Source organism: Panulirus ornatus, chromosome 29 (assembly GCF_036320965.1).
Source record: "Panulirus ornatus isolate Po-2019 chromosome 29, ASM3632096v1, whole genome shotgun sequence".
NCBI classification, from domain to species: domain Eukaryota; kingdom Metazoa; phylum Arthropoda; class Malacostraca; order Decapoda; family Palinuridae; genus Panulirus; species Panulirus ornatus.
In genome coordinates, this window is record NC_092252.1 from 15,630,952 (window position 1) to 15,651,323 (window position 20,372).

At 36.6% G+C, this 20,372-nt stretch overlaps 2 protein-coding genes across 2 annotated transcripts in view; one reads left to right on the plus strand and one right to left on the minus strand.

Moving 5' to 3' along the window:
• The window catches only part of LOC139758146 (uncharacterized), a 43,668-nt gene extending 39,047 nt beyond the window's left edge, over positions 1–4,621 (plus strand). Inside the window, exons 14-16 of the mRNA XM_071679299.1 lie at positions 817–969; positions 1,984–2,097; positions 3,686–4,621. Coding sequence (XP_071535400.1) covers positions 817–969; positions 1,984–2,097; positions 3,686–3,865 — 447 coding nt within the window. The 3' untranslated portion in view covers positions 3,866–4,621. The remainder of the gene's footprint in view (positions 1–816; positions 970–1,983; positions 2,098–3,685) is intronic.
• Positions 457–19,602, minus strand: Uba5 (Ubiquitin-like activating enzyme 5). Its single transcript, XM_071679300.1, has 7 exons — positions 19,401–19,602; positions 16,570–16,705; positions 14,630–14,826; positions 14,023–14,209; positions 11,682–11,809; positions 10,021–10,235; positions 457–7,208 (listed from the first exon to the last, which is right to left on the minus strand). Exons 1-7 carry the CDS (start codon positions 19,532–19,534, stop codon positions 7,012–7,014), a joined length of 1,194 nt encoding a protein of 397 aa, XP_071535401.1. The 5' UTR covers positions 19,535–19,602; the 3' UTR covers positions 457–7,011.
• Positions 19,603–20,372: the final 770 nt, after the last annotated feature.

A 20,372-nucleotide genomic window follows, 5' to 3' on the forward strand; every position in this document is an offset into this window, starting at 1 on the left:
AAGAATACAATCATGAATAAAATACTGATGATACAATATTGACATCTTATCAGGAATTCTTTGAAGTAATGAGTAGTAATATGGAACATGCCAGGTATATACTGCTAGGTTGTAAATTACATTTAAAAACTTTGCAGACCCCATTCTCTCTTTAGATGTTTGTAATATCTCCTCAAAAACTGATCATGTTTTCTATGAATCATTATCTAAATATCTTATCTCTGCACCATGGATTTGAGGCTGATGAGATTTTACCTTTATAGATAGGAGCCTCAGGTAAAGAAATTATATCAATTTCAAAATTTTCCAAAGTAAATGTCAGTGTCATATTGTACACCACATAAAGCAAAGATTAACTTTCCCTTAGTGGTGCATAGATCAAAGACCATCCCTCCCAGCTTGAAGAAAGAGTAAAGACTGTCCCTCATACCTTGTGGAAATTTTAGAATTCATCTCCTCCTCCATGTGATTTTATTACCATTCATTCATTTAGCCTTAAAATATACATTGACCTACTTATTACTGGCTTCACTACAAGTATTTCTAAAGCCAATATGGAATTATTGATACATACTGGTTTAAGCCCATCCCTAGTAAAGGGGAAAATCTTTGCTTTTCTAAGTTTAATAAAATCAAAGCTATTAATGGATAAAACAAAGGGTCTACAATGCTTTATAACCAGCTAAAATTACAGCAAGTTCCTTGCCTTTCCCAGACATACCTCTGGAGCCCAACTTATGAGTTCATACACACATGAATTATTAAGGGTTTTCAATTATCTATCATTCAGATAACATTCTTCTTAAACATACACAGGATGATGCTTCTCTTGAGCTGAAGTTCTGGGATGGCCATCTGGAGGTCTTGGATATCATTGAAAGTCGGGCTGAGGCTCTTGTCAAGGTGATGGGCAAGACAGAGAAATACAGCCAGGGCCAGATGGAAACCTTCTCTAAGACTCTTGATGAAGTAAGACTGAGGGTCACATTTACATTTGTAAAAATCACATTAGCATCCTACCTTCAAAGATCAGCATAAGCATCATGAGGTAAATCAGTAACATTTGGCTGAATGGTGAACTTAATCTGTATCAAAAAATTTTCATTGAGGTAATGTTCTCAAATCCTACCCAAGGAATTATTGACACCACACTACTCACCAAAAAAGTAATAGTGTACACATTTTACATTTTCCCTTCATCAAGCAAGAAAATTCACGAAAGCCAAGACTTTCATTAAGAAAAGTCTTCATTAAAACTCATTTATCCTGACATTAGACCATCAGGTTTAAAATCCAGCCATATAACATCTCCTACATAGAAAATTTCTTCCAAAACAATGCAGACTCGCCACAACAATTCCGACTACCTGACTACTATTGTTAGCTAATTGTCTGAGATTATAAAGTTTACTCATAATGAAAATAATATTTCATGGTTTGCAAAAAAGACTCTAGATTCTTGACCTTGCCAAATTTCTGTGTTTAAGAACATCAAAATGTATTCTCTGCATAACTTTACAGACCACAAATTGTTTGACATTCATTCTTCAAAATTATGGCTACTTCTACTTGTCAGTACTTTCTAATTATGTTTGTTTTTCACTCCTTTGTGGTATTTTGCAACTACCCCTCTTAAACCAACTCCAAAACACATCACAACTTTTCAATGAAATCCTATTCAAAAGAATGTTACATGAATCACCTCCAAAGCTAGTATCCTCCAAATCCAAAATTCACTACAGTAGCAGTGGTATCCTGCAAGATCACATTCTTTTTACAGCATTAAATAAATAGAACCTACCTACAGCAGCAGCATCTTAAAAGACAAACTCGTCACTCTGTAAAACAAACAACAATGACTGTTCTCTGCACCATCAGAAATACCAACAGATTTATCCATTTCCTTTATTTACAAACACAGTAACACCCAGATTCATAAAAGATAGATCTTAAGCTCATCCATTTTCAAATATTTTCCAACAGTTTTACTTGGAGAACATGGATGGGACTAACAAGGATGGACCTGATGGTGAAAAGTTCAATAAGGAAAGAGAATTCTTTGAATCAGAAGCAAACAAGGAATTCCTCAAGGCTATGGTTAGTAAATGTCCATGGAGGAAAGGAAGACTAATTAATAGCTTTACACATTAGAAAGTTTTCCTTAATTTTTGTCTATTAGTATTCAGAAGGCTAAATTTAATGGAATAATGATACAATTCCAGACAACGCTTATGAATTTTTCTTTATAAATAGATATCAGATCTGAAACATACTGTTAGTGTGCCACAATAATTGGACTGAAAAAAGATGTGTATTTTTGTTTGTCATAAATAAATCTTTAATCTATTTACATCCTGGCCTAATGCAAAGAGTTGCTAAGCATTGATCACCAATGTCCTCCTTTCCATTCTTATCAAACAGAAATACTGTAATATAAAAACAGAAAATATTTATATTCATTTATTATACTTTGTCGCTGTCTCCCGCGTTAGCAAGGTAGCGCAAGGAAACAGACGAAAGAATTGCCCAACCCACCCACATACACATGTATATACATATACGTCCACACACGCACATATACATACCTATACATCTCAACGTATACATATATATACACAAACATATACATATGTACACATGTACACAACTCACACTGTCTGCCCTCATTCACCCCCGTTACCATCCCGCCACACATGAAATAACAACCCCCTCCCCCCACAGTGGATTTGGCTGCGGATGGAACCATGGTAGCGGAAGTGAGTCACAGGGTGGGGGAGGGGCGAAAGTTTTGGGAGTGTCGAAAAGTGTGTGGAAGGCGAGAACATTATCTCGGAAAGCAAAAATGGTTATGTTTGAAGGAACAGTGGTTCCAACAATGTTATATGGTTGCGAGGTGTGGGTTATAGAGTTGTGTGGAGTAGGGTGGATGCATTGGAAATGAGATGTTTGAGGACAATATGTGGTGTGAGGTGGCTTGATTGAGTAAGCAATGAAAGGATAAGAGAGATGTGTGGTAATAAAAAGAGTGTGGTTGAGAGATAAGGAGAGGGTGTTTTGAAATGGTTTGGTCACATGGAGAAAATGAGTGAGGAAAGATTGACAAAGAGGATATATGTGTCTTGGGTGGAGGGAACGAGAAGTGGGAGACCAAATTGGAGGTGGAAGGATGGAGTGAAAAAGATTTTGAGCGATTGGGGCCTGAACATACAGGAGGGTGAAAGGCATGCAAGGAATAGAGTGAATTGGAACGATGTGGTATACCGGGGTCGACGTGCAGTCAATGGATTGAACCAGGGCATGTGAAGTGTCTGGGGTAAACCATGGAAAGTTTTGTGGGGCCTGGATGTGGAAAGGGAGCTGTGGTTTCAGTGCATTATACATGACAAGAGACTGAGTGTGAACAAATGTGGCCTTTTTTGTCCTTTCCTAGTGCTACCTCGCGCATGTGCGGGGGAAGGGGGTTGTCATTTCATGTGTGGCGGGGTTGTGACGGGAACAAATAAAGGCAGCAAGTATGAACTATGTAGATGTGTATATATATATATGTATATGTCTGTGTATATATATATATAAATGTATACTTTGAAATGCATAGGTAAGTATATACATGGGTATGTTTGCTCATATACATTTTTTATACAATATTTTTTTCCAACTGTAATACTGTTTTCCCTTCATTTTTCAGAACAAGGCACTAAAAGATGCAGGTTTGCCAATGTTACCTACTGCTCTTGACTCTAAAGAACACATGAAAAATAAATATGCCATAATGAACTACAAATATGATTGTTCTTATGATCATCAGAAATGCTACACAGCTACATACTTCTGGGTAGCAATTTGCCTTATTTGTGGAGTTCCATGAATGATGCAGGTTATTTACTTATGCTGTGCTTATAACACAGTGTTTCACATGCAACAGGGTGTGTCCAATCATTTGGCAGTAATGATTTTTAATTGCTTGTGTCACCTGCATACACAATCATTCTTTCAACTTTTTTAATAAATTAGATATCAATTGTAAGGTAAACAGAAGTTTTCATACCTGTGATCTGAAGAAAAGACATAAAAATTTTCTTTTGCCAGTTCTGGAGCATACAGCCCCCTAGCTCATATCCTCAACCCATGTCCACTGTGTTACAGCAAAAGAGTTAGCCTTAAGAATGTTTAAGCATGGAAGCCTTTATTCATATTATCACAAGGTATACGGTGAGAAGCCATGAGGCTGTATGCTCTTGCCTCACTCTATGTAAATGACATTTCATGACAAGAAAAAAAATTAGAGGGCCCATGACTCTGTCCAGCAGATACTATGAAGGGAGTTTTAAAGAAAAGTGGCATTATGGAAAAAGACTGTCGAGCACTGTAGACAAATACAATAAATATTACATTATGTTGATGAAACTAGATTTAACTGGAATGTAGTTACTTCATTCAGCTTAGTAATTAAACAAAAGAAACTAGTTCAGCATAGGTGTAGCATTCCATAAAAGATAAATGAGAAAAATGAGTAAAACAATGATCAACAAAAGACCCTAAAGTTGCTGTGTTTGAAGGCCAAAGGATACACAAAATATATCTTATAGTACATAGTGCAACATTATAATAAAAAATATATTGATGGATTCTTTCTTTTTCTTAAAAACATGCTCCCCTTTCCTGCCTTTCCATGGTAGCATCAGAAACCAAGCCTTTAAGGAAAACTCCATACTTTGTTCCCTCTTTTGTTTCTACTTCTAGATATTGATAATAAAGGAGGGAAGGATATCCAGCCTCCCACTTTTCTCATTCACCTATGACACATGGGTGTGTAGGTAGCACAACCTTCCCCTTATCCCAAATAAACTATTCTAAGTTTAATCTAATGTATGTTAATCAGTGGGAAGGTTTAATGGGCTAATAGTGTCAGCTGCCGCTAATATAATCTTAAACGATTAATAGTGGTAATAATAACAATGCCAAGAATTGCTGGAAAAATATGGTTGTGTACAGGTTTATGAGGATGTATACTTTCAAAATTTATATGTTCTCATTAAATAAATTAATGTATTAACAATCAATGCACTGTGATGTTGAAGGATTGTACCATTTCTGAACTATAGAATACTAAGAAACAAAACTGGGAAAAAATTATGAAATTAAATCATAGAGGATTACAACAGTCTGCTTTCCCTGTTAGGCTATGCTGCAGTTTCCCAAAGAAAAACAAAGTAGAAACATAAAAGAGCAAGAAAAAAACAGAAATAGTGACACATGTTAGTTTCCTCTTGATTTTAATTTTTTCCTAAGCTAATCTGAAATAATAAAACATAGCTCAATATATGTTCATTATAAACTTTTAGAATTAGATAAAAAAAAATCCTTAGGATAATGGGGTAGCATATCTCAAATAGGGGACAGGTTGCCCTTGCCCTATACCACAAAAGGGGTATACCTGTATACCCTGGATTCACAACATGTAAATGGGAATCGCTTATTAAAGGCAGGCAGACACGTATCAAAGTATCAAAATATATGGATGTATAAAATATATTCACAAAGGTTTGCGGCAGGGGTGTGTGATGTCTCCATGGTTGTTTAATTTGTTTATGGATGGGGTTGTTAGGGAGGTAAATGCAAGAGTCCTGGAAAGAGGGGCAAGTATGAAGTCTGTTGGGGATGAGAGAGCTTGGGAAGTGAGTCAGTTGTTGTTCGCTGATGATACAGCGCTGGTGGCTGATTCATGTGAGAAACTGCAGAAGCTGGTGACTGAGTTTGGTAAAGTGTGTGGAAGAAGAAAGTTAAGAGTAAATGTGAATAAGAGCAAGGTTATTAGGTACAGTAGGGTTGAGGGTCAAGTCAATTGGGAGGTGAGTTTGAATGGAGAAAAACTGGAGGAAGTGAAGTGTTTTAGATATCTGGGAGTGGATCTGTCAGCGGATGGAACCATGGAAGCGGAAGTGGATCATAGGGTGGGGGAGGGGGCGAAAATTTTGGGAGCCTTGAAAAATGTGTGGAAGTCGAGAACAGTATCTCGGAAAGCAAAAATGGGTATGTTTGAAGGAATAGTGGTTCCAACAATGTTGTATGGTTGCGAGGCGTGGGCTATGGATAGAGTTGTGCGCAGGAGGATGGATGTGCTGGAAATGAGATGTTTGAGGACAATGTGTGGTGTGAGGTGGTTTGATCGAGTAAGTAACGTAAGGGTAAGAGAGATGTGTGGAAATAAAAAGAGCGTGGTTGAGAGAGCAGAAGAGGGTGTTTTGAAATGGTTTGGTCACATGGAGAGAATGAGTGAGGAAAGATTGACCAAGAGGATATATGTGTCGGAGGTGGAGGGAACGAGGAGAAGAGGGAGACCAAATTGGAGGTGGAAAGATGGAGTGAAAAAGATTTTGTGTGATCGGGGCCTGAACATGCAGGAGGGTGTAAGGAGGGCAAGGAATAGAGTGAATTGGAGCGATGTGGTATACAGGGGTTGACGTGCTGTCAGTGGAGTGAATCAAGGCATGTGAAGCGTCTGGGGTAAACCATGGAAAGCTGTGAAGGTATGTATATTTGCGTGTGTGGACGTGTGTATGTACATGTGTATGGGGGGGGGGGGTTGGGCCATTTCTTTCGTCTGTTTCCTTGCGCTACCTCGCAAACGCGGGAGACAGCGACAAAGTATAAAAAAAAAAAAAAAAAAAAAAAAAAAAATTACCAACATGACTTTCCTGTCCCCTCGTTAACATATTCATCACAGTAATGTTACTCAATTATATGGGTAATAACAACAATTACAAAACAGGGAGATTCATGCAGCCCTTGTATTCTTGATTTTTTCCAAATAAAACAAAAGATAGGTTATAGTCGAGATATTTAACATCTGGAAGGATACTAATACCATAGCTAATTTGTGACATGAATCAGCCTTCAAAGCAACACCTGTACTCAAAAGCATCACTTGTAAAACGGCAATCACTGGCAGTCACCTGACATCAGCCCCACACTTTAATTTAAACCACAATCACTGCCTATTCATCATCAAGTTTAAAGAGATTTCATTTGTGCCATGAGGTCATCCAGGCTAGTATCTCCAGCATCTACATCTTCACTTCTGGCCTCGGAAGCAACCATTGGAGAAGGTCTCTCATATGCAAGAGTGATACCCTTTGCCAAGCCAGAGACCTGGGTAGGTGTGGAGCCTGTAGCTTCCTCTGGTGTTGTCTCATCAACCAAGCAGATACCTGTAATGTGATGCACATTTTCCTTAAACTCACATAATTACCCAGTTTATATCAAACAATCATACACATATAAAAAACATGGTATTCTTTTCTTTCAACATTGGAGGCTCCTGCCAAGAACATAAGTCCACATCAAGGCCAGGTCTCAAATATACAGAGGTTAACAAAAAACAAGTACTAATTGTGTCTGTCACACTAATATCCTATCTCATATTTACAACCACAGACATACATCTATCTCTGCTGCATGTTTGCTATATTCAAAGCAGTAAGAAAACAAACATAATCTACCCTAAGTATCTACAGCACTACTGTATGCATGTTCTCACAAACAACCAAGGGCCTGACAGCAATGCCTAAAACACTGCTGAAGACATTTGCAAGTTAGTCCAGCTGCTACATAAGAAAAGCAGATGCCAAAAGTTTAGAAAACAAAAATTAATATATGTGACAAAAACAACATAGTCATGGAACTAAATGTAAGCAATAACATTTGGGCAAATGGAGTAGCAAGGAAGAAAAAGAATAGAAACTTGAAATTTCAGTGCCAGTACAAGAGTGTGGGCTGTGAAAACAGTGGTTTTGCATGAGAATGGCCCATCACTGCCAAAGAAATAGAATCATTCCTGTTTTACATTTTGAGGTTCCCACTAAAGAAAAGGTGTGCATACAGGATGAAGAAGCAAGAGAATACTGCCTTTTCTATAAGGCAGGTTTTCCACCTCTTCAAAATTTCTTGGAGTACTCTTCACCTTTCTTCCATTCTTCTCTATTTATATATCATTCAAGGCCTGGCCTCAAAAAGGGATTATGAGTGTGCCTGAAGCATTCAACACACAAACACACACTACTCCCAAAGTACTAATTTCCAAAGAGTATATAGAAATAAAAGGAATGAATAAAAAGACCACTGGGTCATTAGAGACTGTCTAACCCAGTAGATAAAAAAATACAGGGTTTAGTGTGGGTGTGGGGTGAGAAGCAAACAAATGTAGAACAAAATCTGTAAACTTTGCAACCATGGAGGTATTTAGAACTTCACTTGTGGACTTTAAGTGAGGCAACCATAAAGTATTTCTCAATGTACCTAAAAAACTGCTCTCAACTACTCTGTGGTATTCCATTCTGTATGTCAACAATCCCATTAAACAAAATGTTTCTTTGTCTCAAAGTAAAATGCTTACTTATGAGTTTGTATCCAGTGCTATAGATGAAATCAGACTGACCTAGTCTTAAAGTATTGCTTACATCTAACCTTTCACAAACTCTGATAATTTGAACAACTAAATCAAATAATTCTTTCTTTTCTTTTCTTTTCTAAATAAGATAATGTCATCCACATGGCAACCACATGATTTTTCTATTAAACTGGGAATCATCATGGTAGCTCAATGTTGCAGTCTCTCTATTCCATTTAAATCTTTTTTCAAAGTGACCAAAACTGAACACAAAATTCAAAACAGGCATCCACCAGTGAAACTGAAGGATGAGGATTATCTTCATGGGCATGAATTCCAAGAAATTTATTTTTCACCTTTTTCACTACTTGTACTAACTACTTACTTAACTTACAGAAATCAGAGATTTTTTTTATTACACCTATGCCTTTTCTCTAATTTACATTATTTGGCTCAAAACAGTTCATACTATAGTTTGTCTCTTTGCTTACACTGGCAATGTGTAAAACTCTGCATTAATTAAAACTATAACTCGTCTGCCACTTGTTAGCCCAGTCTACCAGTTTGTCTGAATCAGTCTGCAACTATACACATTCGATTTCTTTTGTAGCTTCACGTCCCACATCAGTGTCATCTGTGAAATTTGAAATTTTACCCCACAGATAATTAGTCACTAATACAAAAAAGAATGATAACAGGTGCAAAGACTGGTCCCTGCAGTACATCACCTGTTACATCTAACAATCCTGAAGTCTACTGAATACTACTCTTTGTTTACAACCACTTAACCAATTTTTTGGCCAACAAAATACAATACTATCTGTAACATAAGACAACTTTTGCTGGTAATCATTGATGAGGGACTTTACTTAATGCTTTCAGAAAATCTTGATAAATGACATTAACAGCTTTACTTTCATCACATAGGCTGATCATATAAAAACTAAGAGAACATGTTTGATACAAACAGATGCATCGAAATCCATTTTTCGAATCACTAATCAAATGGTATTACTCTAAATGATTTACAACCTTGTTCCAAAATTAATTATGGTTTCCATAAGTCACCAATTACATACACTGAACTAGTAAGACTATATTGACTGAGCAGAGACTTACTACCTTTTACAAAAAACAAAGTTACACCAACAAACTTCCATCCTCAGGATAATTTCCCAATAAGAATCAATTTTAGACCATTGTGTTAGTTAAAACTCAAATTAATCCTTTCCTGTTAGTAATTTCCTCTTCATCTAAGTTCTTATAAATTCTGCACCAAGAACCTTAAACTCATTTTGAGCATCTCTCGAAAGGTTTCATTCACTTTCAGAGTTTCAAGGGTAATGCTTTCCAGATCATTCATTTCTTGAGCTTCCTCATAATTTCTTGCATCTCTACTACAGCAGATAAACCTTATCACCACTTATTCCTTTTCCATGATGTTGTGCTCTTACCATCCATTCCATGCAGACCAAAACTTTCTACATAAAGGCATCTCTTCTTCTTCCTTCCACAATGAGGGAACTTATGTTCTCCTTCATTTCTGAATAATGTACCACAGTTCACAGCATTATTCATTTCCCTACATCAACTTCTATCACCTTTATATTCAACATTCCCCCACATATACTTACCCCACTCATTGTCTTCATGGACTACTTCTTCTTCTTTCACTTCCTCCTTTTGTATCTTGGGTTCAGATGCTTTCTTTGCTGCATATTCTTCCTGTCTCTTCCGACACCAGTAGTCATCACACTGAGGATTTGGCTTGACAGTCATTGCAGGGAAGAAGTCCACCAGAGCATTGTAACCTAGATAGTATGAAACTTCACCAAAATCTAGGAGGTACCTGGCCAACACAATAACTGGAATTAATTCAATCGTCTTGAATATTGTATAAGACAAATCTTTACATCCATCACTTCATCATCATTAACTTAATTATAAAATTTCAAGAGATGGATTAAAGCATACAGGTTCTCTGTTCACTCTTACTCAGCCATGACTATTGTTCCAACCCTCCTTGAAAACTACAAAAATCTAACAGAAAATCACTATTGAAAATATACACCTCTCTGTACAATAGCTCTTCCTAGGGAAGTATACATTAATTAGAGTATACAGGACCTCTTCTTCTTATCCCTAGGGAAAAGAAGGAAAATATAATACCCAAATATCTCTTGTGTACCCAAAAAGGCAACTAAGATGGGTGTGAGCAGGGGAAGCCTGGATATCCCTCTTCCTACCTAAGGTGGGAAACAGTGAACTGGTACATTAAAAAAAATTCTCCCCTTAACTCATTCTGCTTAAATGTAAGGGAAACATCAACAAGGAGAAAACCTGAAAAGCAAAATCAAACCATTCATTTTTACATTCTAAGCTATACTCTCTCCTGTGTCAGATGAGTCTGAGATTCCTTGTTCCCTGTAAAAATATATTTTCTTTTAATTACAAATGCTATACCTGCACTTCCATCATATGACTTATTCTGAGTTCTAATGTTTTATTTTTCCTTCCTCTACCTAATCTAATCTCTTCAGGGACATCAGTCATATTTAAAAATTCTGTTCATAATTTTGCTATATACTTAAAAATGAGAATCAAATTCTCAAAAATATATTAACAGTTTTATGGGACATAAACTACCTGCCTATTCACATCAAAGACTTTTTATCCAAACTTTCGAAAGAAATATCTTGGTCCAGCTAATGCTAATGAATTGGCTGCTAACTTTGTATAAGCATTACCATATGAATCCAAGGCTTCCTTATTAAAATCACATCATCCCTGATAAAACAATTTTAGTTTAATAATGTAGATGTTCTGAAATATTCCATGTAAGATAAAAACAAAACTAACATGTAATGAAATTCAATAAATGTGACACCTGAAACAAGACAAAATGATAATCAATGAGAAAAGGCTGTGACAATGCTAAAGCCTACTTTACACGTAAACTGTGTCCTAATGACTAGGGGAGTAAGGAGGACTGGCTCATTTGTGTTAGTTTAGTATGCCTTTAGTGATATGCGAGTAGCGTTTAACAAATACTTAACTAAAGTTTACGAGAAATATGTAATCCAATGGACCTCATAATAAACTCTAATAGGATGATGCATCTTAGAAGTGACCATCCTCCATTTGAAGAAAAAATGTAGGACTATATCAAAAGCAAGGTGCAAATATAAAACATATATACATATTGAGAAGTAATTATTTTACCAACTGAAGACTGAATGTGGGCCACTCTGGTATGAAGGTATGAGATGGACCATGTTAAAGAAAAGTAACTCACTTGAGAACATTTTGCACCAATAATCCCGCAACAATCCCCATGGTGGTAGGCAAGGAAGCTGCACAGACACCTTCACGCTTGAGAGTGCGTTCATCAATCTCACTAGCCACAACTAGAGGTGGTGCACACTGGAATGTGAGAAGAAATATTTAAGCACAATTCCTAAGAGCAGCTTACAACTACTACACAAAGCATTTTTGACAACATTCATCATTCATTAATATAATAATCATAATGCAAATTGTATGTAACAAAATTAATGCTAAATCGGCATACATCCAGAATAACATATCCAATGACAGAAATTAATTTGGAAGACCTACAATACTGTTACCAATCACATACCACATACATATTGCACAAATGGGAAGTGAAATATGACATTGTATGGCAAAAGAAGAATAGTGAAACATGTCTGACAGAAATATGAACTATGAAGGACATTCTCTGTGCTTGAAAAAAAGTAGAAAAAAGCAGAATACCCCATGTAATCAATTACATGTGAACAAGGCAATGTGACACCTTATGTGGGTGACATGATGCCTAAAGCAGGATGTGCACAGTCCTCAATGATATAGAGGCAGTGTGGTATGGTGACACTTGGATGTGAGTAAAGACACTACGATGTTCACTGACACATGGTCAGTAAAACAGGACACTGCCTCTGTTTCTGGAAACATAGTTAGAAAAAGAAGACGCTTATCTTCAATGGCAGATGGACACAAAAAAGAACTCTCAGTGCTAAAAATAATGGAGTAAGGTATTCTCTCTCTCACTGGTAACAAAGTGAAGTAAAGTACATTTCCTACAGTGCACTATCACACTTAGCTGAAATTCACCAACATATGATATCTGACATTTACACTACCATTTGTTTATTTCAATAATACTAACATGAATACTGCATATCAAATGACAAAACACAGACTCAGTGCAACAAAATGAACACAGGCAATTCTCTAAGTAGCATTATCTAATACATCATTTTCAACATCTACAGCAGGGTCATCAATTAAAAGTTGTCTTCAACCACTAAAGTCAATAAGTGCTATCAAGTTAACTGAAATACAACAAAAAAATTTAATATGTGATACAAGACAAGTAAATAACAGATTCAAATGAATAAAAGGTTGTCATGATTCCAGACATAAGAATTCATCTACTGAAACATATCACATATATAAAGACGATGTTGGTAGCATATACTCTAAAAAACTGTGATGCTTACTTTGTCAAGGTGGTGATATAGACAGGGCAGTCAGTTAAAAAAAAAAAAGAGCCTTACCATGAACTACACACAAAATGGAGGGAACAAAGAGAGAAGCCCCTACTAAATAAGAGTTACATAAGCATATGTGCAAGAAGTAAATAAAATAAGTGTGTCTAGCTATGTCAAGCTAAAACACTGGGTAAAAAGTGAGGTAAACAGTGTTATGCTCAATGTGAGTACTGGTTTGGACAAAAGACAACTCAGATACTTACAAAATGTAAATATGTGGAAGAGGCACAAACTAAAGAAAGTCACTGGAATGTCAAACTGTAATGCTAAAACAATTTAAATCCTTGGAAAAAGACATGAAAGATTTACTCAGATGACTGAATGACAGTTTGTAGAGAAAGATAAGGAACACTCTTATTCATTTTAAGTAAATGTTTCTCCCATCTTAGTGAGGTTCCATCAGGAACAAATGTACAACTGCCTCCTCAGCACACATCCTCTCCCTGCATGTCATGTATAATGTACTGAAACCATGGCATTACATCCTCAGCCAAGCCCCACAGACCACTACATGATATGCTTTCAATACTTCACATGCCCTGGTTCTATCCAATGACAGTATGCACCCTCAATCCATTCATCACTGCAACACAATTAGTCCTTTCCCTTGCACTCCTCTCACACCTCTGAATGTTCAGGGCCCATTTCCCTAAAGCTCCCTTCACTCAATCCTTGGTCTCCCCACCCACTTCCTTCCTCCATTTCTGACAAGCAAATCCTCTTGGAAAGAATATGAAGACATGCTGTGTAAGTGTGAGGGTGGTGGATGGCTGGAATAAACTATGATAAAACTGTAAATGATGGAGGTATACATATACTCAAAATTTGACCTGGTGGTAAAAGCAAGATTAAGAGATGGGGCTTTACAAGTGTAGATCTCTCCTCAGACTACATAGATAAAAATTACAATATCCAGATTAATAAGCTTAAACTGGCTTAAAAGAACTAGTCCCCAAAAGCCACAGGCACTATATCAACTTCCCATTTACTTGCTGTTCAAACTCACCCCTACTGAAACAGCATATCTGGAGATTAGTTTTGTTTGCAGTCAGCATCACTTACATCAAAACAAGCTGTCTCTCCTGGTATAAGGAACTGTATGTGTCCTGAGACAGCATTCTCAGCTACTCCAGATTCATACCAGGTCTGTCCAAGTTCATTACAGGCACGGTTGACTGCCATCCGAGCTTCATAGTTGTCAACACAGCTAAGAACAAGATCCACTGGGCCTTCTGTTAAGCTACCACTCCTGTTGTAATGAAGAGTCTACTAATTTATATAATGTTCCTCACTTTACACGTCCAATATATTGGTTATCATCTTCATGCGGGTATCAAAAATCCATCATCAGTTCTCTTAACATCTACCTATAAAATAAGCATTCAACCAGCTTTCACTTCTTTTTCATCATTTTGCTGAGGACAAAATTATACCCCATAATCTCTATATCACCTTTACCCATCACAATCTATGTAAAAAATAATCTGTATCTCCTTTACCTATGATAAATATATAATCTACTTAGAAAACATTTTTTTCTCTAATTGGAGATATCTATTATTCATAATGAAAAGAGGTGGCACTAATCACTTGTGATATCAGAATATAACAAATATGTTAACAGAACAAAACCTTTCTTAACCACCTCAATTACTTTATTCAGACTCACTTTATTCTTCCCATGAAGTGATCAAAGTTGTCAACAGTAGTGATGTTATAGTTGTGGGTTTCAAAGGTAACATCAGGGTTGATAAAGCGAAGGGTGTTAGCTGCTGCCTCAACCTTGCTCAGCCCAGCCTGGTGTGGCTGGAAGAACAGGCGGTTCATGTTTGCCAATTCCACTTTGTCATAGTCAAAGAGTATGAGCTGCAAGACAATCAAACAATGGTGATAGGTACAAATAACAATAATGATAATTATAACAAAAAAACATTGCACTCAACCATTAAGTAAATATGCAGAGCTAAAACTAATCCAGATGTGTGAGATGACTTTTACACAACAATGAATCAATTCTTTGCACAACTGGAGCAATAGTTCAGAAGAGAAAGTTATTTTCCAACTGAAAAAGACTTTCAGTTCCTTATGTGAAAATTTAGCTGTTTGTGCATTCAAGGAGTTTCTAAAATACATCTGATATTACAGTGACAGACCAGTCAAAAAGGAAGCTAAATACAAGAAAACAAAGTGAGGAGGGAAAGCTAAAAGAAGGGAACTTGGAAATCAGATCTCAATGCCACAATGTCAAAAGTTTTCAAGACATTTGGGGACGACCAGGCATTAGTGAAGTATGAAAAAATATCACCAATGGACCTCGTTTATCAAAAGCCATTTTGATGATCAGAACTATGACTGTAAGATTTAGTATTTTACAAATGGGAGTTGAGGAGAAATTCAAAGACAGAAAGATGATAACTGGTTAAGGTTAAAAGAGTCAGCCTCTTTGGGGTATGCTATATCAATGAATATTTCCAAGAAAGAAAGGTTTTGGACTTTTCAGTGAGGTAAAATAAATGAGCAAGCACAAGTAAAAGAAGAGCACTGCCATCTAGTCCATATTCCTAGTTCATGTCCAAACAGAGAAGTGCCTTTTTGACTAACACAAAAAAGTGTTTACAGGGATGGATAAGGAATTAGTAAGAGGGCCATCATGGTGTTATGGAATGTAAGAGTCATTCACAGTGGGCTTACAAGAAGAAAAAATACAGAGACACTTTGTCAGTACAGAAAACAGCTATAATATTGTTATGCTAAGAAAACATGTAATGAGTAAGTAGTCTTCCTAAATCTATTATAAACTATCTGAATCTTACTGCTTCATAAAATATGGTAAATCTGACCATGTAAGGGATATCTCCTCAGCCTCAGCCTGTAAGTTCAAAAAAAAAAAAAGTATCTGAGCAAACTAAATTTCAATATTTGAGGAACATAAAATCAGTCTATCTATCTGTATCTCTAACACCCATTCCCTTCACAAACTCCCTCAAAGGGATGGCCAAAGCAAAAGTTTCCATAAGTGGTGAATGTAAGGAACCTGAATGGTTAGTTTGAGATAGGTGAATTTGAAATATAACTGGAGTAATAACAACACTAACATGTCTGAGTGAGACATTTTGAAAGGAAAAGATGGAAAGAAACAACAGCTTGTTGGTCAGGGACACACAAAAGTAGAGAAGCAAGAACCAATAAAGATGAGGACAGAGTGTAACAAAAGAGTATGCAGACAAAATGAATACAACAATCCACATCAATCAGTTTCAAAATACTACAGGTCAACTAAAAAACTGATACAAAAATAAGCTGATACTGGGATATATGTCAACAGAGAAATTCTTGAATAAATAATGCTTAAGAGCTTCTCCATAAAGGAAAGAAAGTGTTTGTTTCATTGGGTGAACTAAATGAATGAGTTAGGGAGAAATCAGTACTGTGGGCAGATGAAATGTACAATAAGGGAATAGGACTAGAGTCTATTAGACTTCTGTACAAAAAATAATGTGTATTCCATTTCATGACAAGCATTCACATTTAACACCCATCACCTGCAACCAATTTTGGCATAACAAACACTAGCACTGTATATGACTATCAGTGCAGCTACAGTTTTACCTTTCCAATGCCACACCTGGTCAGCATCTCGGCAGTCACACTTCCAACACCACCCACACCAACTACTGCCACAGTGTGTGTTCTAATCTTCTCATAGTCCTTGACAATGCCCATGCGCTTCAAAGCCATTAACCGACTGAAAGGAAATTTTATAATCAATATTCCTGCAGATACCAGAACTTGAATCATTCACACTTTAAACTTCTGTAAAAAAGGGCTGTGCTAATTCCACAATTCTACAACATACAGGAAATTATGACATTCTTACAATTAACAACAAATTCACAACATCCAAAACAGGACTGTAGAGCACTGAAGTGATGTTTGAAATTCCTTGCAATGATACAGCTGATACGGCAATATATATACATATCTTTGGTCAAACTTGGAAGAGAAGTGGAATATAAAATATAAAAATATAAAAACACAAGAAGTTGGAAAAAAAAACATGAATTGTGGGAAGGTTACAGGCATCAACAAAGAAATGAATGGAAATGGCGAAAAAATAGATATGTTAAGGAAAATATTTTCTTGCTATATACGTAGGATTTTAGAGCTAATACACAGTCTTATTGACCTTGGTTTAGGGTGCACATATACCACTGTATGAAAAAAAACTACAATGAGAAATGACAGGTAAAATGTACAAAGAATGTATGTAAAAGGCTGAGGCATTGGGGAGCAGCTGGTAATCAGCAATTTGCAACCTTGCTACAGATGAATCTCAGTGTAGTTGCACAGCCTAAAATGGTGTTGTACAGATGTGTAACAGACAGCCAGCTGGTTAGATAGTTTCACTTCAAATTTACTTAAAATGCCATTATAATATTTACCTTATTCCATATCACATCCATCCAGATATCATCAGTGTATGATAAGAATTATAGCCTCAGTAAGTATAAATAGAATATAAAAAAATCCATGCTCCTTGGGAACAAGGAATGTGTGGATTTTTTAATGGTTTGCATTTTTATAAATTTTAGAATTAACGATGACAAATTGTGGTCTACACATGCAATAACCTTTTCTGGCTGTTTAGCATACATAATGCAGGTCCTAAACATTACCATATATGTATATATATAAACTATATCAAACACTTAATAAATATTCCTTGAAATCATCTACTGGAAACTTATGCTCCAAGCTGGTGATACTGCTGAATGCACTAGACCATTAATTTTGAGTTTAAAATTTTTTGAAATAAAAATTTTAAACATCCTCCCATACTGATAACCACATATAGTCTAAACAATGTGTTACCTTGCAACTTTAATGAGCAGAGAAAACAAATATTTTAATCTATGTGGTATAAAAACCTGATACACATAAAAGCATATTCACAGTAAGATGTTTAAGAACGTATATACAACATATATTCGACCCAAGCTCAAACATACTACAAGTGTCTGATCCCCTGACTTGACCCATATAGATGAGCTGGAAAGTATTCAAGAAGCATAACAAAAATAGTACTAGAAATGGGTGGAATGAGTTATTGAGAAGAGGGAAAACCTTGATCTGCACACCTGAAAGAAAAAATGATAAGGGGACACAAGTAAATGTAAATTCCAAAAGGTCACAATGATGCTAACACAAAATGGGTCTTTGAAGCAGGAAAAGATCCCAAAGCAAAGAGGTATGGGAATTTAGTCAAGAAAAGCACACGGTGGGACTTAAGGTATTTCTACAGCAAAAAAGTTGTACAACATGGAAAAACCAAAACAAAGAGGATGTAAAAGCAGCTAACACTGTCTAATTAATAAAAGTCTTTACGAAAATATGTAAGGATAAAAATGAGGGGCTCTGCGAGTGTTAAACTCCCTAAAAAAGTTTTCCATCCCAACTAGATGAAGTCATCAAGACCATGTTGAAAGGCTAGCTCTTAGATTTGTACTCTGTTCCTCTTGCATTTCAATGTTCTCACCAACAGATGGACAAGATTGCACCCAATGAATCCACTCAGAATTCTGAATGGATCAGGCACATGGGTACAATACAATTCGGCACAAATCCACATGCAGTCAGCTGGTGATGACATCCCAAAAAATGCTGACATACAAATTTCTGGTACACCCACTTTCAACCCATTAAGTGACTGCATTCAACAAATGAGATGACCATATTCATCAGGCAATGCTTGTTGTTTGTGTGAGTAGCAACAGGGAACAAGTTTAGCCAGCAGCATGCTTAAGGCCAGTGCAGGACAAACTACCAGCAAATCAGTGCTCCCAGTTACATTTTTTTTAAATTACTACTTGTCAGTACCTAGAACGAAAGCACCTCATTGGAACTGTGGTTAAAGTTATCATTTACTAATTCACTGACCTGGGTTCGATCCCAAAGCGGGCAGACAGCACACAGCTCAACCAGCTGCTCAAAATTCCTGTGGCTGGTAGATAAATGGTCCTCACATTGGCTTACGGTTAAACACCAGAGCTATGACAGTCCTAGCCAGAAGCTCAGCTCGTGTTTCCCCAGATGTCCATGTCGGGGAAACGACACTCAATGACAAGCTTAATAAGTACACCTGAGGTTTGTAGCTAACCTTTCAATATTTCCCCATTATATCGTTTTCCATACTTTAACAGCACCTAAATGTACTATAATGTTCTTCTGAGATCTTTTCTGTACTAAGTACACAAAGTCTTTAAGTATTTCATTTCCTTAACAAAATTCCACTGTGATTCTGAACGGCAAATCCAAGCCAATTAAGGACTACTAAACCTCTGGTTTAAATGAGATGGTACTTTCTGACATATAACTAGAGAAATACGAAACCTCAAATACTCCTCCAAAACCATCTGTTACCAACCTCCCACTATTCTTACCTGTAAGGGTTAGTGTCCACCACCTCTCCGGACATCTGAGCGATCTTTTCTCGTGGTGCCGCATCTCCATGCTTTGCCTTCCGGAGTTCCTCCTCTAATTTCTCTATTTTCTTTTTAAGTTCCTCTACAGACATGATGTTACACAGTACCAGGTGACAGACAATATGTTTACATTCACTCGGTGACTCTCGCCATCCCAGCCTGGGCCTTCACTTTTTCCTAAGCGATGGATGGAGCAATGATGATGTCATATATGATCATGACATCATCATAATTACTGATGGTACAGTAGGCGATCATATAAGATCATGGCATCAGCAGAATTACCAATGGTACAATAAGAGGAGGGAATTACACCTTCGTGAGACCCTACGTATAATGATGCTGCATCACTAAATATGACGAATACAGATTACAGTTAAGTCCATTACAGTATACGAGACAAAATATGTATGAAATATATGAAATAACGCATGACCCAGAGTGTACAAGGGAAATACTTTCAAGGCTGTTTATGCCACCTTCAGTTCAGTTGTCCGTACTATATTGAGATTTCTCTAATATCAAATCAGGCGGCAAGTTGTTATGATAAAAGCTTCAGTCACGAACAGATACGGTCAAGTCCAATGCTTCGATAGAAATTAGAAAAAGTTGATGAGTGAAACAGTTTAAATGCAAAAGATTAAAAAGGGAAGAAGATTGGGATAAGCGTTGTGCATGCTTGTCATTTAACTTATGACGTAGTATCCATTCAAAGCTTAGGAGATATTGGCAACTGTTCGACCGCTCTTGCCATAATGACAACACACATACTGTCCACATCACCACTTATTATAACATGAGTCAAGAGTGATGGTTTAACTAATAAAGCTAACTACGTATTACTTACTTTGAGTACGAAATTATGCCTTATCTTAACAATCACGTATATCAAATTTCATAATGAAGTTGGAAGGAATGTTAACGAGCCTA